The following is a 16112-nucleotide window of genomic DNA, read 5'->3' as shown; positions in this document are numbered from 1 at the left end:
TCTAAGAGTAAGTATGGCGGCGTCCAAGTTGTCACTTTAGAAAAGGATGAACTCCAAAGCGTCATTCTGGGAAACATCGCGTCACTTGCAGAAAGAGTCATTTGGATCGGGTGACAAGATGTTCTCCAGAACCAACAATCTGAAGGCAGTACTTTTCAGGTGACACCAAAGAAGTGCAAGTCTTTATCATTTGAGTTTTTAGGGGGGACAGAGGGGGTTGTGGTCTTCATCCAAATCTGTTCAAATAGCGATGCACTTCATGAACGATTACTTCATGGATTTCATAGAAAGAACCCCTGGCACAGCAGATGTAAAGTCTCGAGGGGTTGATTCACTGAGGACCACCTTATTTACCGTCACCTCTGTCCCTGTGGACCTCAGAGTAAGGGTGGTGGGGGTAAAAGTTGTCTTCCTTTTCGGTGAACTGTTCCAGGAAACATTGCGTCACTTGCAAAAAGAGTCATTTGGTTCAGGTGACAAGATGTTCTCCAGAACCAACAATCTGAAGGATGGAACTTGGCAGTACTTTTCAGGTGACAACAGGAAAGGACAAGACTTGATCATTTGAGTGTTTCTTCATCCAAATCTGTTGAAATAGTGATGCACTTAAGGAAAGATTAGAGTGACCTTACTTCATGGATTTCTATTTACTGTCACCTTTGTCCCTGTGGATCTCAAAGTAAGTATGGTGGGGGTCAAAGCGGTCTTCCTCAGGGTGAGCTGTTATAGGAAACATTGCGTCACTTGCAAAAAGAGTCATTTGGTTTTTGGGGCAAGATGTTCCCCAGAGCCACCTGAAGTTCTGAAGAATGGGACTTCTTTGCATAAAAGAAAGAGACGCATGGGGGACAAAGGGACGAACCTGCCGGTGTGAATCAGGGACACATGGAGATCAAAGTGGAAGAACGGGATGACGCAGAAGCTGCTATTTCATGCATAGTTACAAATGTAGAGACGGATATTTATTAATATTTATAAAGGTATGTACAAACATGCAAAAATAAAACATAAAAAAAATAAAATCGCATGCGTGCGGCGCTATATACAAGTCTCGATATCCATAAAGGTGAAATGTACCTTGCACTCATCTACTAGCACAGAGTTGTGTGCTGCGTAAACGCACTGGTTGGAGTTGTTCTCTCGATGATTCTTGAGGTCGTCGTACAAAGACTGGGTTTTGGTGAGCTCAATGTCTTCGTGATGTCCGTGGTGGGCATCCAAACTCTCCAGCTCGGCTTTTGACAGATGGTAGACGATTCCGGCGCCGAAAGAGTCTCCCACCACATTCACTGACGTCCGCATCCTGTCCCTGAGGTGACAAAGAGAAGGTCACATGTCAATGGTTACCATCCAAAGCAGTGTACTTTGAAATCAGAGTCCGTTCATATATTGGCATATGGAATTGAAGAGTCAGGGTAGGGGTCCCCTTAGAGACTGGAGGGTGCTCATGTACTGTATTATGCTGTGCCTGACCCATTAAAGTGACATCTAATAGAAGAGAGAGTTACATTTGGATGGGCAGTGTCACCCTCTTAGAGCTGGCCCTACATTTATGAAGACACTTGTGAGGTCCTGTGCTCCTTCTTTATATCTATATCTATATCTATATGGTGGTTCACAAGGCTCTATCCTGGGTCTGCTGCTCTTTTCAGTTTACATGCTTCCGTTAGGTCAGATTATCTCGGGGCACAACGTGAGCTACCACAGCTATGCTGATAACACACAGCTGTATTTATCAGTAGCACCTGATGACCCCGACTCTCTTGATTCACTGACCCCAATGTCTCACTTGTGTTTCTGAATGAATAAGTAGTCGTTTTCTCAAATTAAATAAGGAGAAAACAGAAATATTTGTGATTGGCAATAAAGGATATAATGAGGTTATTAGAAATGAACTTGATCCATTAGGATTAAAAGTCAAGATAGAGGTAAAAAAATCCCGGGGTAATTATTGACTGTGACCTGAATTTTAAATCACATATTAATCAGATCACTAGCACAGCATTTTGTCACTTAAGAAATATAACAAAAGTTAGACCTCTTATAACATTGCAAGATGCTGAGAAATGAGTTCACGCTTTTGTTTCAGTCGACTAGATTACCGTAACGCACTCCTCTCAGGACCACCCAAAAAAAGACATCAATCAATTACAACGAGTGCAGAATGCAGCTGCTAGATTCTTAACTAGGAAAAGAAAATCCGAGCACATCACCCCAGTCTGAGCGTCACTACACTGGTTACCGGTGCCTTTTAGAATTGACTTTAAAATCCTATTTATGGTTTACAAAGCCTTCAATAATCCATTTTATATCTCAGAATGTCTCTCACCTTACACTCCAAATCGTAACCTTAGACCTTCAAATGAGGGTCTGATTAGAAGTCAAAGAGCGAAACTTAAAAGAAGTGGTGAGGTGGACGGCCATCTGCTGTTAGGCACCTCAAATCTGGAATAGCTGAGCAATAGAAATTCGCCACGCTAATATGGTGGAGCACTTTAGAAAACTGGTAACAACTCATTATTGTATCATGGCTTTCTCATTGCTTCATCTTAGTTTAATCCTGATGCTCTGTATATTCAATGTATTATCATTACTATTCATGGTGGCTCCAAAATCCGTACTAACCCCTACTTCATCTTCTGTTCTTCTTCTGCAATCTGCACCACCACCACCTCATCAAAGCACCGGGATGTCCCAACATTGATAGATTGAAGGCCAGAAGTCCACATGACCGTCATCATCAAGTTCTTCCATGTGAGCCCTGAATACCATGAGGACTGATTGAGGTCATTTATATTAAGGTGGTCTCGTGGCCTTGGTACCCCTGCAGATTTTAGCTGTCTGGAGCAATTTTTTTTTTTTTGTGTGTGTTTTTTCTGTCCTCCCTGGCCATCGGACCTTACTTTTATTCTATGTTAATTAGTGTTCCCTAATTTTAATTCTGTCTTTTTTTTTTCTCTTTCTTCATCATGTAAACCACTTTGAGCTCATCGTTTGTATGAATATGGGCTCTAGAAATAAATGTTGTTGTTGGTGTTCTCAATCAGTCAGGCCCGCTGATAAATGGCGTCTGGAGATGCCACCTCTTTTTACGTGCAGCTCCTAGCTGGTGGAGCGAGCTGCCCACCTCCATTCGAAATTCTGACTCCCTCAACGTGTGTAGGAAGCATTTGAAGACCCCCCTTGTTGGATGAATTTCTGTTTAACTGGTAATGGCTTTGTGAGGTTTGCGAAAGTAAGGAGGCTCTTGTACTAATGAGTCGATCAGTTTGGTCACCTTGTCGTGTCACCCTCAGTCATTCCCACACACCCACCCTGAACTGATGTTACTCAATTATGCTGACCTTTTTTTTTTTTTTTTGTAAGTCACTTCGGATAAAAGCGTCTGCTAAGCAAATCAAAGAAAAAGGGCTTGACAAAGGAAATGCTGGGCATGTTCAACGTAACAAATCTGCAAAGGTCACAGTGATCAGACCTCCTAGTGTCATAAATATGCACAAAAAAAAATGATTTTGTTGTAAATGTCGCGGTTTTGTGTTAATTATTGTTACCTTGAAAGAAACATTCATCTCTACATATAAAAGGCAAAGCCCTCACTGACTCGTCACTAATTCTCGCACTTTCCATTTAGATGAGGAAAGCTGAAATTCCGCGTGCTCATTCCTTGCAGTGTACTTACAAAAGTTAGGTATGTTTCATGTCCTATTGCAACACCCAAGGGGGGGAAAAACGGGTGTACCCCCTAAACTGTACGAGGGGGGACCCAAAAATAACCGGAAATATTTTTAAAACGTGTTTAATTTAATTTTCTGTACAAACTCCAATTAGTCTCCTTCAAAGTACTCTCCATTGGCGGAAATACACTTATCTAACCGTTTGTTCCATTGTTCGAAACATGAAGTAATGCCCATTAATGCTCTTCGACGTCAGCAAAACGCCTTCCTCATCTGAAAGAATGAGAAAGAAATCACGCGGAGCTAAACCCGGTGAGTAGGGTGGGTGGTTCAGGGCTGTCATACCGTTTCAATATCAATAGTTTCTGCAACACTTTTTTCAAAAAGAAAACAAAATTAGGGGATAATCGGCCATCGTAAAAAAAACGACGCTTGCACAAAACCGCTTTTACAAAAAAAAATCACTGAACACAAGCACAACCTTCCATACTGATGGCACTTGGCAGACTGACTTGTGAGGAGTGTAACCAGATTACCTTAGCGGCCCAACCACGTGCTGCAAGTACCAACCTAACAACAACAAAATTCCGGTGATTTTTGGGTGCCCCCTCATATACACAGATAAGGGAAACCCCTCCTGACTATTTCTGCCACTTCCAATATATGTAGGAAGCCTGAATTTCCCTTGCTTATCTTTTACACACGTTACGTATGTTTCATTTTGTGCTGTGCCCCGTAACGAACTTTCGAAAATCACGTCTTCTTTTTGGCGGGTCTCCCCATTATGCCGTAAGGAACTTTCAGAACTGACCTCTCCTTTTGGCGGTTTCATTGCTTATTTCCGTTAACAGAGGATTTATTTCACGGCAGAGACGCACAATGGCCGCCCCTGGTCCCGCTTCTTTTTTCCGCCCACCTACCCCGTGGTTGGCTTCCTGCCAATATACATTAACGACATCCCGCGCTCATGTGCCTCCTCACTCGCTTCCTTACTTTCCTCAGCTGTTTGTCGTGTTCACTGCTCCCTTCCTTTTTACTCCACCACTTCAAGCCTGTTACTGTTGGGGAAGAGTAGGGAAGGGAACTGGAAGAGAGAGTGAAGCCCCCCCACTTATGTGTATGTATTTATATATGTGAATTTCCCCTTGGGATTAATAAAGTATCTATCTATCTATCTATCTATCTATCTATCTATCTATCTATCTATCTATCTATCTATCTATCTATCTATCTATCTATCTATCTATCATATAGTGCCTTTCACATCTATCTATCTATCTATCTATCTATCTATCTATCTATCTATCTATCTATCTATCTATCTATCTATCTATCTATAGTGTCTTTCATATCTATCTGTTTATCTGTCAAGTAGAAATCCTTAAATAGCAGATCCCTGAGAATTTCATGGATGTAGGAACGACAGGATGAATGAGTTCCTAGGTGAATTAAAGCAGATTCCTACTCCATTTACACTGTGACAAATGTGATAATGTTGGGCATTTGACGCCTTGTATGTCAGCGTGATGAGTCCGTGCCGCTACAGCAGATGTGCAGATGTTTCCTACACTAAAAGGCACAAATTAGACGACTAGATAAAATGTTGAATAAGACATAACATCATGTAAGGTTTCTTAAAAATCCATTGCAAACAGTGAAAGCATTCATGTAGAAATAGAAAGGATGAAGGGTCAGACACAAACGGCTTCACTTGGGATGCAGATTAACGTCGTCACATCTCGCTGGACGCTGGCCTGTCATTATTTGTAACACGCTGATGAATTTCCCCAAATCCTTCAGAACTTTGCTGATTTTTTTTTTTTACTATAAAAATCCGACCCGTTCCTCCATTACCCTAATTTGTGAATTTCCCCTTGGGATTGATAAAGTATCTATCTATCTATCTATCTATTATATAGTGCCTTTCATATCTATCTATCTATCTATCTATCTATCTATCTATCTATCTATCTATCTATCTATCTATCTATCTACTATATAGTGTCTTTCACTCTATCTATCTATCTATCTATCTATCTATCTATCTATCTATCTATCTATCTATCTACTATATAGTGTCTTTCACTCTATCTATCTATCTATCTATCTATCTATCTATCTATCTATCTATCTATCTATCTATCTATCTATCTATCTATCTACTATATAGTGTCTTTCACTCTATCTATCTATCTATCTATCTATCTATTATCTATCTATCTATCTATCTATCTATCTATCTATCCATCTACTATATAGTGCCTTTCACTCTATCTATCTATCTATCTATCTATCTATCTATCTATCTATCTATCTATCTATCTACTATATAGTGTCTTTCACTCTATCTATCTATCTATCTATCTATCTATCTATCTATCTATCTATCTATCAATCATATAGTGCCTTTCATATCTATCTATCTATCTATCTATCTATCTATCTATCTATCTATCTATCTATCTATCTATCTATCTACTATATAGTGTCTTTCACTCTATCTATCTATCTATCTATCTATCTATCTGTCTATCTATCTATCTATCCATTAAATGCCAACGTTGGTTTAAGCTAAGTAACACTGACAGACAAACAAGATTTTTTTTTCAAGGCAGTTCATTACAAATGACCTTAAGTGGCCGAGTAATACTCACAATAGCCAATCCACTGCTACCAGCAGGCTAATGTCTTGAGTCGGCAGTCCGACGGCTGTTAGGATGAGCAGCATGGTGACCAGTCCTGCACTGGGAATGCTAGCAGCCCCCACACTGGCCAGAGTCGCCGTCAAGCTGAGGAGATAGCAGATAATAAACATCGTTTGAACAATTTAAAATGATGACATTTAACTCAGAATCAGCGTTTTTAAATGATCTAACAGGATGACATAACCAACGTTAGAACAATCTGGATGAGAACAGGACACTGAGACCCATAAAGCTCACCAGTCCTCACCTCTTAATTCTTCTAAAACAACATCAAGTTGAGTTTTAAAAGACCCTAATGTCCTCCTGCCCACCACACTACTTGGTCACTTACTCCATGTGTCTGTGGTTCTCCATATGAAGAAGAACTTTGTAATGCTAGTAGGTATTGTCAGAGGTGGCTGGGGTGGCAACACGGCCGGGACGCCCAGGAGGACCGGAGGAGGGCTTGTGCCTTCCCCAGACCATCTGGGGGCGACCGCCCTGGTTCCTTTGGGGGCCACGGGTACAGGGCTTTGAAGCTCCATCCTGTAGGGGCCCGTGGTCGCCACCAGGGGGCGCCCCCATGCCTTGACCTCAGCACTTCCGCCACACCAGGAAGTGCTGGGGGGAAGAGGAGCAGGGATACCCGGAGTGCTTCCAGGGATGCAGCCAGCACTTCCGCCACATGGGGGTGTGTCCATGGAAGATTATCACATCCGGGTGATAATAAAAGGGGCCGCCTCCCTTCATTCAGGGCGAGAGTCGGGAGCGGAGAGGACTGAGCCGGATGTAAGGAGGCTAGGAGGCGGCCTGAAGGAAGAGAGGCATTGTGTGGCCAGGACTTTGGGGGTTTTGTGGTGCACTTTGTGACTGTAAATATTGTAAATAAACGTGTTTGTGGGTAACATGAACGTGTCCGCCTGTCTGTGCCTGGGCCAGCCTCCACAGTATATACAGTACACAAAATAGTCATGTGAAAAAGTAAGTGCACCCCTCCGTTTATCCCTCTTCCACATCCAGCAGATTAGAATCAGGTGTTCCAGATGAGGTGCCAATGATTAGGACCTTCTTAAGGAGTATAAGGTGGACTGACTGTCTTATGTGAACTGGTGTCATCTATGCTATCTGCGTGTGGTGACGTCATGCCGAGATCAAAAGAGATCCCTAAAGCCCTTTAGAGAGGAGGTTATGGCTGTCCTGCAGTCTGGTAAGGAATTTCAAAAGATGGCCAGATGATCCGAAATTGGTAATTCCAATTTAAGGAATGTGGTGTTGATTTCAAACGACAGTTAATTGGTCCAAGATTGGCCGGCTCAGCATGTTCAGCCCAAGAGCTGACTCTTTGAGACCAAGAAGAGGGATGCCTTGCAAAGAGCAACATGTTTGGGAGTTCACGGCGGACCCCTTCCCACTTGTTGCTTCGATGCATTATTGGTTGGTGTGAAGTACGGTGAGATCGGGACTTTGCGGCAGACCTCTTGCTTAGAAGAAATCATGGCTTCATGGGGAAGATTATTGCTTTGAAATGCTGTATGGTACGGAGTGCCAGGTAGGCCGTGCCAAATGTATATGCTGAGGGAACAGTTTAAGGGCTAAGATAATTGTACGATTCCTCCAGAAAGCCAGGGGGCGCCGTTGACTATTTCCTTTTCTCTTCCTCTCTCTGCAGGCTGGAAGATTGACAGCCATGACACCTCTGATGTCACGTCCAGTTTCTGCCCACCTGGACCCGCCCCTTCCTGCCCAGGAACTTTATCTCCAGAAGCAATGCCATCCTGAATCAGTCTTATGGAGACTCGCGTCATTTCGACGTTTTTTTGAATGTACCGGGTAGACCCAAAGATTTCTAATCTCTGCCCGTCTCTTTATTACAGCGGCACTGAGGAGTGATGCGATGCGTTGACTCATAAGTCTTCAAAGTCTAAACTACTAACAGATTTGTAAGATGGCGCCAGTGCTTGTGCTCAACCAATCAGCACAATTTATCACCCAAGCCCCACCCACAATAGTTCCTGGTTGAACTTTCAAAACTCGACTTGATGTTTTCTTGGAAGAAATAAATGGATAGGACTGGTAAGCTCTGTTGGGCTGAATGGCCTGTTCTCATCCAGTGTGTTCTGATGTTCTAACAAGTTCATAGCCTGGAGATAGAGCTGAAAAAGTTTCAGGATCTCCCAAAGGTGCCTGAGTGGTTCTTCCAAGTGATGTCATAGGTAGAACATTTTTGGTGCCCATCCACATGAAGGTTCCAGAAAGAGCCCTCCCTTATTTAGACTGCAAGCAGCTCCATACAATAAATATCCACAAATAGATCTGTGAAACACCAGTGGGTCAGGATGGTAAAAGGGTCACAAAGTCCTGGTTTTCTGTATCTGTTGGTGTCCTGCTAGAGAGCTTACCCTACATTTTCAATTTACGCTCTTTTCTACACATTAGGAAGTCTTTCAAAGCACAAAGAATCAAATTTCATAGCCCAAGAATGAAACGGGGCTCCGTGAAGCGATGGAGGAACCACACAACCCAGTAAGAAACACCAAATGCCTTTAAAGAACCAGGAATTTGAAGAGCGTACCAGGAACTACAAATGGCTGAAAAACTTCAGGTTGTTGAAAGAACTTCCTGTGGTGGCCAAGCACCAAATGCCCGTGTCACATTAGATGACTTTCCTATAATGTTAGTCAGACGAAGGGCGGTGGGCTCTGTGCTCCTTTGACGGAGACCATCTAGTCTCCCATTGGCCACGATGATTTTGTCTTTGGTTGGAGGGGCGGGCTCTTTGTGTGTGAGAATTGGGAACCAATGAACACTCAGCATAGAATTTAGCGATGTTGTGGCGTACAAAATCTGTACATTTTGGTTTAAATTTCCATATATTTTGTTCAAGACAAAGCAACAGTTGAACTAAATTTAGGACACATCAAGGTATATCTTCTTCCCAGTTGTACCCAGTTGACAATAGATGGTGCTGCCAGGGAAGGACCTCCCTGGTTTTCCATACGACCTGGAATTGCTTCCAAAAATCAGATTGTGCAACCGGAAATACTCCTAGTTTCAGCTTAAAAGGAGCCTGGTGTCACACCTCAGAGAGTTAAAGTCGGGAGGCAGCGGGTGAAATTCACTTAGAACAGTAGCTCAGTTGGTAGAGCGGGTTGTCCAGCAATCGGAGGGTCGCAGGTTCGATCCTGGCTCCTGGCATGAGAATGCAGCTGTTGTGTCCTTGGGCAAGACACTTAACCTACCTTGCCTGCTGGTGGTGGTCGGAAGGATTGGTGGCGCCAGTGTTCGGCAGCCTCGCCTCTGTCAGTGTGCCCCAGGGCAGCTGTGGCTACAAAGTAGCTTATCATCACCAGCGTGTGAATGTGTGTGTGAATGGGTGAATGACTGTTGTGTTGTAAAGCGCCTAGGGGTTCTTGAACTCTAGTAGGCGCTATATCAAATACAGGCCATTTAGAACAGGGGTTCTTAACCTGAGGTCCATGGTGGGGGGGACGGAGGGAGGTCCATGGATGGGTTTCAGGGGGTCCTTGATGGTCACATAAAAATTACACATTTATATTCACTATACAGCCCGGTACTGTTGATTTTTCTTGCGTTTTTCTTCACGCGCGTTACGTCTCTCACCGTTATTTTTCCACGCGTATTATTTATCTCACCTAAGCCTAATGTGTGAGTTACGTACTCGTGAGAAAAATAACGAGCAAGAAAAATAACAGCGTGAAAAATGTCACACGAGAAGAATAGCGGTCCCCATACAGCACTCCCACTTGTCCCAATCCAAGGTTACCCATTGAAAGAAATGAAAGAAAACGCCCCACCCTGCCACTGCTTAGTGCGCAAAGTTGAATAATACTTTGTGTATGTCATATATGTAGGAGACAATTACATCTCGATAAATAAACTACTTTATATTCATTGCATGCAAAGTTGTGTTTATGTGAATATTTCTGGGGAAGGTGGGGGGGCAAAGCTTTTATCAGATCCTTAAAGGGGTCCGTGACTCAAAAAAGGTTAACAATCACTGACTTAGAGGATGGAAGGAGATAAGACAAGGCATTGGGTTTGTGATTATTGTTGGCTTTATTTATTACAGTGGTTCTCAAACTGTGGGGCGGGCCCCTCTAAGGGGGGCATGAAGTAACAAAAAGGGGGGGCGCGAAGATGTGAAAAAAAAGAAAACAAGAATCGAAAATATGAAAAATACGTCTATTGAAATCAAAACAAATGAACTTAAACTACATTCTGATACTAGAAAAAGAAATATAGAGTTAGATAAATGTCGATAAAAGTTAAGTAGGTATGATAAAATATGCATCTATGATATATCACTAATTAAAAATGAAGAAATTGGTATTAGTGGGCTCCTTTCAAAAAAACATTAGGGGGGCGCGATTACAACTGTTATGAAAATTTGGGTCGCAAATACGTAAAGATTGAGAAAACGCTGGTTTATTGTATTAATGCAGCTGCCTGGATTAAAAATCCGTTTATTGAACCTGAAGTTGTGTTGAGTCTTGTGTGGCTGGGGTTTGGGAGCTCGGTGGTGCCCCCTACTGCTCACACCTTATTGTTTCTGTGAGATCTGTTAAGAAGATCAGCTTCAAGTACATTGGCACTCTATTGTTCACGCTTTGTCGTTCGTCAAAGATTCAAGATGCTGACCACATTATACCAGAAGGAAGACCAGCATTCTGACGTTTGTCATTATTATTATTATTATTATTATTATTATTATTATTATTATTATCTTAAATATAAATGTCTACACCTGGAAGTGTGTGTGTGTGTGTGTGTCTGTCTGGCCAGGAAGTGTGAGGCTACAGCAATGAAGCTCAAAGAAATTGACTCTGTCGCCAAAGTGAAACCACCGACAAAAGATAAACTCGCTTAGCTGCTGATAAACAATGGAGGTGAGCACATCGGTAAAACGAAACCTCCGAGGAGAGAGAAACAAGTTTAGTCGCTGATAAACAACGGAGCTGAGCACATCGGCAAAATGAAACCTCAGAAGAAAGAGAAACTCGCTTAGCCGCTGATAGACAACAGAGGTGAGCACATCGGTAACACGATAACCTCCAAAAGGAAAGAGAACATCACTCAGCTGATGATAAATGATGGAGGCAAGCACATCAGCAAAACAAAAACTGCGAGGAGAAAGAAACTCGATTAGCTGCTGATAAACGATGGAGCTGAGCACATCAGCAAAAAGAAACCTTCGAGGAGAGAAAAGCTCAATTAGCCACTGATAGACAACAGAGGCAAGTCCGTCAGCAGAACAAAACCACAGAGGAGAGAGAAGCTCACTTAGCTGCTGATAGAGTACAGTGGCGAGCACATCGGCAAAACGAAACCTCTAAGGAAAGAGAACCTCACTTAGCCACTGATAGACAACAGAGGCAAGTCCGTCAGCAAAACAAAACCACAGAGGAGAGAGAAACTCGCTTAGCCGCTGATAACCAACGGAGGTGAGCACATCGGCAAAACGAAACCTCAGAGGAAAGAAAACCTCACTTATCCACTAACACATCAGTGAGGCGAGCACATCGGTAAAACAAAACCTTAGAGGAACGAGAAACTCACTTAGCTGCTGATAACCAACGGAGGTGAGCACGTTGGCAAAACAAAACCGCAGAGGAGAGAGAAACTCGCTTAGCTGCTGATAAACGATGGAGCTGAGCACCTCAGCAAAACGAAACCTCCGAGGAGAGTAATGCTCCGCTTAGCTGCTGATAGACAACAGAGGCGAGTACACTGGCCAAATGAAACCTCTGAGGAAAGAGAACCTCACTTAGTCGCTAATGCACAACCGATTGAAGTGCCAGAATCCATGGTTTGTGGGAGCTCGAAATTTTTACAGCATAAAGTAAGCAGTTCTAAGCAAAAAGTGCAGTTCTTCACATTTGCAGCCCAGGCCTGGAAAAGAAAGCATCTCAGGGTCACACATCAAGCTAAAGGCAGGAAATGAAGCTGCCACATTTTGTCTTAAATGTCCAGGGCTGAAGACGTCATATCACGTTTCCTACACTGAATCCATTTTCTGTTATCAGAATATACATTTACAAAGGAAATATCAAGTAAAAAAAGATGGAAAGGAACAACTCCAGGCAGAGGAAAGGAGGAAAGGTGAGAGGAGGTGAGAAAAAGCTGCCATTAGAGAAGATGACTGGAGAGATTAGAAAGTTAGTCGGCCATTAAGATCTGGAGGAATGAGTGAGCTCTGGATGAGCAGCTTCTGATTTTCTTTGTAAAGTGTCTTTGAAGTCCTGTGGATGAACACAAACCGAGAGACATCAATGTGGCTGTGATGAAATGATGTGAAGGCTTTGTGAGGTCTTTGATCTAAATAACTCGAACATCTTTTATGAAACGGTGTCTCCCTGTGTCACCTCATTGGATGGCTGGATACTTCCGACAAGAAACACAGCCAATCAGATTTTTAGACTGTTATTTAATTTTTAGTTTAACAGAAGGATCAGATATGGGAGTTTAGGAGAAGAGGGAGTAGAAGTGCTGAGAGATCAAATGTGGAAGATCTATGAAGAGGAGAGAAGAGCAGAGGAGTGGAGGAACAGGGGGATTGGACCCATTTATAAGGAGAAGGGCGATATTCAGGATTGTGGAAACTAAAGGGGGTTAAAGCTGATGTCACACCTGATGAAAATCTGGGAAAGGGTTTTAGAGAGAAGGCTTAAGGTAAGGACCACCATAGGAGAGGAGCAGTTTGGTTTTATGTCAGGGAGAGGAACAACTGATGCATCAAGGAGCATCGAGAAACACAGAAAGGTTTGCATATGGTGGTCATTGATTTGGAGAAGGCTTATGATGAAGCGACACGTCAAGAAGGTCTGGAGGAGTTTGTGAGGATTGTCCAAGACATGTGCGGAGGAGTGAGGACTCGGGTTAAAAGCAGTGTTGGGGTAACAGACAAGATCCCAGTTAGAGTTCGTCTGCATCAGGGATCTTCTTGAAGTCCTGAACTCTTTTTCATCAGGTGATGGATTGTGTTGACTCAGGTGATCAAACGCCAATCCTTCTTGTGCAGGCTTTGTGCTGACGACATTGTGTTGTGTAGTCCCAGCAAAGTGGACATTGGAAGACTGGAGAAGGGCTTTGGAAGACAGAGGGTTGAAGATAAATACGAAGACAGAAGAATATCTGAGGTTTAATGATGACCACCATTCAGAAGTTAGCCTGCAGGGGGAGCTCTTGAAATGAGTGGAGACGTTTAAGTATCTAGGATCAGCGGAAGCCCACGATGGATGATTTAATGCAGACACAGAGTGCAGTGTGGATAGAACAATCGGATGAAGGTATCAGGAATGTTGTATAATAATCGAAAAATTAAAGGAAATGTTAATGGTCAGGTTTTTAAAGACCAGCCATAATGGATGGAGCTGAGACACAGGATATCAAGAGAGCACAGGAGAGGAAATTTGATGAGGCAGAAACGAGAATGTGGAGATGGATGTGTGGAGCTACAAAAAAAGGAACAGAATGAGACATGAGACAATTAGAGGTACAGCAAAAGTGGGAGAGAAATATAAGAAAAGTACAGGAGAGTAGGTTGAAGTGGTACTGACATGTGATCAGGAGAGACAATGAAGACGTGGCAAGAGAATGATGGGAGTGGAAGTCCAGGGGAAGAGAAAGTGAGTGAGGCCAAAATGGAGGTGGATGGATAAAGAAAAAAGAAGAAAGGTTATGACTGGGGAGGAGGTGCAGGACTGGGTTGTTTGGAGTTGGCTGGTCAGAAGATAGAAGTGGGAAAAGATGAAGAGGAAGAGGAAGAAGAAGAGAGATGTGTTGGAGACATATGTGCACATGACACAGTGGCTCCTGTTACAGTGCCTGGTGAGAAATGCGACTCTTCTTTGTGAAGTGAGCCACAGAGAACAAGTTTAGGTTAGGTGGCCGACAAAAGAAGATCAAGGGAGGCTTAGGAAAGAACGAAAAAATACGAAAGTTTCATTTATTGTTAGGTTTATTATTGGGGTTATTGCTGATCACAACAATTTGTATCAATTCTGCAACATTTCAGTTAAATTTTTCACAATAAGAACAAATGTTTCATTTTATCAAGTCTGTTTCCATCTGTAATTACTGTATCTATGACTACAGCTGGAAATAATTACATATCATGCACATCAGTCTCTAAAGTCATAACATCCAGATAGCGAATTCCTTATAATTAAACTGAGAACCTACCTGACCGTCACAATTTGTCCCCCGTCTAACTGGATTCCATTCATCTGTGCGATGAAGATGGCAGCAACAGCCTCATAAAGGGCCGTGCCATCCATGTTGATGGTGGCACCAACCGGGAGCACAAATCTGGTGACTCGTTTATCAATTCCCAAGTTTTCCTCCAAACATCGGAATGTCACAGGAAGAGTCCCTGCGCTGCAAAGCAAAAAAAGAAGCATTAGACAAATTTTGTTTTACAAGGACTCCATTTTCTTGCATTTTCAAGATTTGGGCAAAAAGATGCTTGACTCCCGATTCCCTGGCAATACTTTTGAACTGAGACTGACATCAATGATTTTAGTTCTTTTATTATGAACCTGTCGATTATAGATATTTGTGATCTCTTGCCCTATGTGTACCTTCAGTGCCTTGCCTCTGTGTCTGTGTGAACTTTGCTTCACTGGCACTGCGTCTCTTGACCACATTCCCATAATACCTGTTTCTCACACCCTGTCATTATTTTTGAGGAGCTTTTCTCACACTCCTCTCCAGTTTAATACTTTTGAGCTTTGAAGGCCACTCTCCCAGCGTGTGCCTTTACTTCTCCTCATGTGCCTTCACACTCGCATTCCCTTTTTCATTGCATCACCAAAGCTAAACTGACCAATCAGATTGCTCAGAGGGACGGGACACACCATCCTTAGTGTTTTATTACTGTTTATAGTGGACAGTTTGGCAGATCTCATAGCCAGACTCTTCAGCCTCCCTGAGAAAACATATGCCAGGGTTATGGGATTGGGACTCCATCTGATTGTCAAACCTCAAATCTATGATCAGCAACGGGAATTCACCCTCACAGGACCGGGACTAATGCTAGATGGGATTCTAGTCCATTACAGGGCACACACTCGTTACTCACTCGTTTGAAGGATAAGTTTGGTACTTTGCAAGTCAATGTTATTATATATATATATATATAAACTGCCACACACGAGTGTTTAGAGGACAACCAAAGGTCCCGAATAAATGTAGTTCCACGCCGGACCAGGGGTGGCGAAGTGTGCTAATTCTCTCTTTCAATTCCTTGCAGACCATTCTCGGGAAATCCCGCCCGGTTCTGGGGCAGCCAACGACGTCACTTCCGGTTCTGGCCCTGATGACATCACTTCCCCCGCAAGGTTTTCAAAGCCGCCATCTTAAGACAATACTCAGTTCTGTTTTGGACTCGATTGTGTGAACCTGTCCTTGAATTTGGACAGATTTTGCAGGCGGGAAATATTATATGGGTGGCTGCCCCAAAATCTTCCCAATGTCTCTGAGGTTTTCTGTACAGATGTACAGATATAGTTATATGTAGATAAATATATAGATACATATATATATACTCGTATATATAGATATTGTGACGGACGTCCGGGGTCCATGCACGACCAGGATGCCCCTTCGTTATATGTTCAGGGGAGCAGCCATGGACTGTTCAATACCTCCTCTTGGATGCTAGATGGCCACCCCTCTGGGTTGGAGTAGTGCCTTGGTTTCCCACAGGGCTCCCAGGGAATTGGAGTTGGGTGCA

General features: G+C 42.9%; 1 protein-coding gene across 1 annotated transcript in view; it reads right to left on the bottom strand.

The window, feature by feature from the left end:
• slc1a2b (solute carrier family 1 member 2b) overlaps window positions 1–16112 on the bottom strand; it is a 165491-nt gene that overhangs the window by 7598 nt on the left and 141781 nt on the right. Inside the window, exons 8-10 of the mRNA XM_039743982.1 lie at window positions 14561–14755; window positions 6329–6463; window positions 1078–1309 (exon numbers count right to left, since the gene is read on the bottom strand). Coding sequence (XP_039599916.1) covers window positions 1078–1309; window positions 6329–6463; window positions 14561–14755 — 562 coding nt within the window. The remainder of the gene's footprint in view (window positions 1–1077; window positions 1310–6328; window positions 6464–14560; window positions 14756–16112) is intronic.

The sequence above is a fragment of the Polypterus senegalus genome, chromosome 1 (genome assembly GCF_016835505.1).
Source record: "Polypterus senegalus isolate Bchr_013 chromosome 1, ASM1683550v1, whole genome shotgun sequence".
NCBI classification, from domain to species: Eukaryota; Metazoa; Chordata; class Cladistia; order Polypteriformes; family Polypteridae; genus Polypterus; species Polypterus senegalus.
This window is presented reverse-complemented; position numbering and strand designations above follow the sequence as displayed.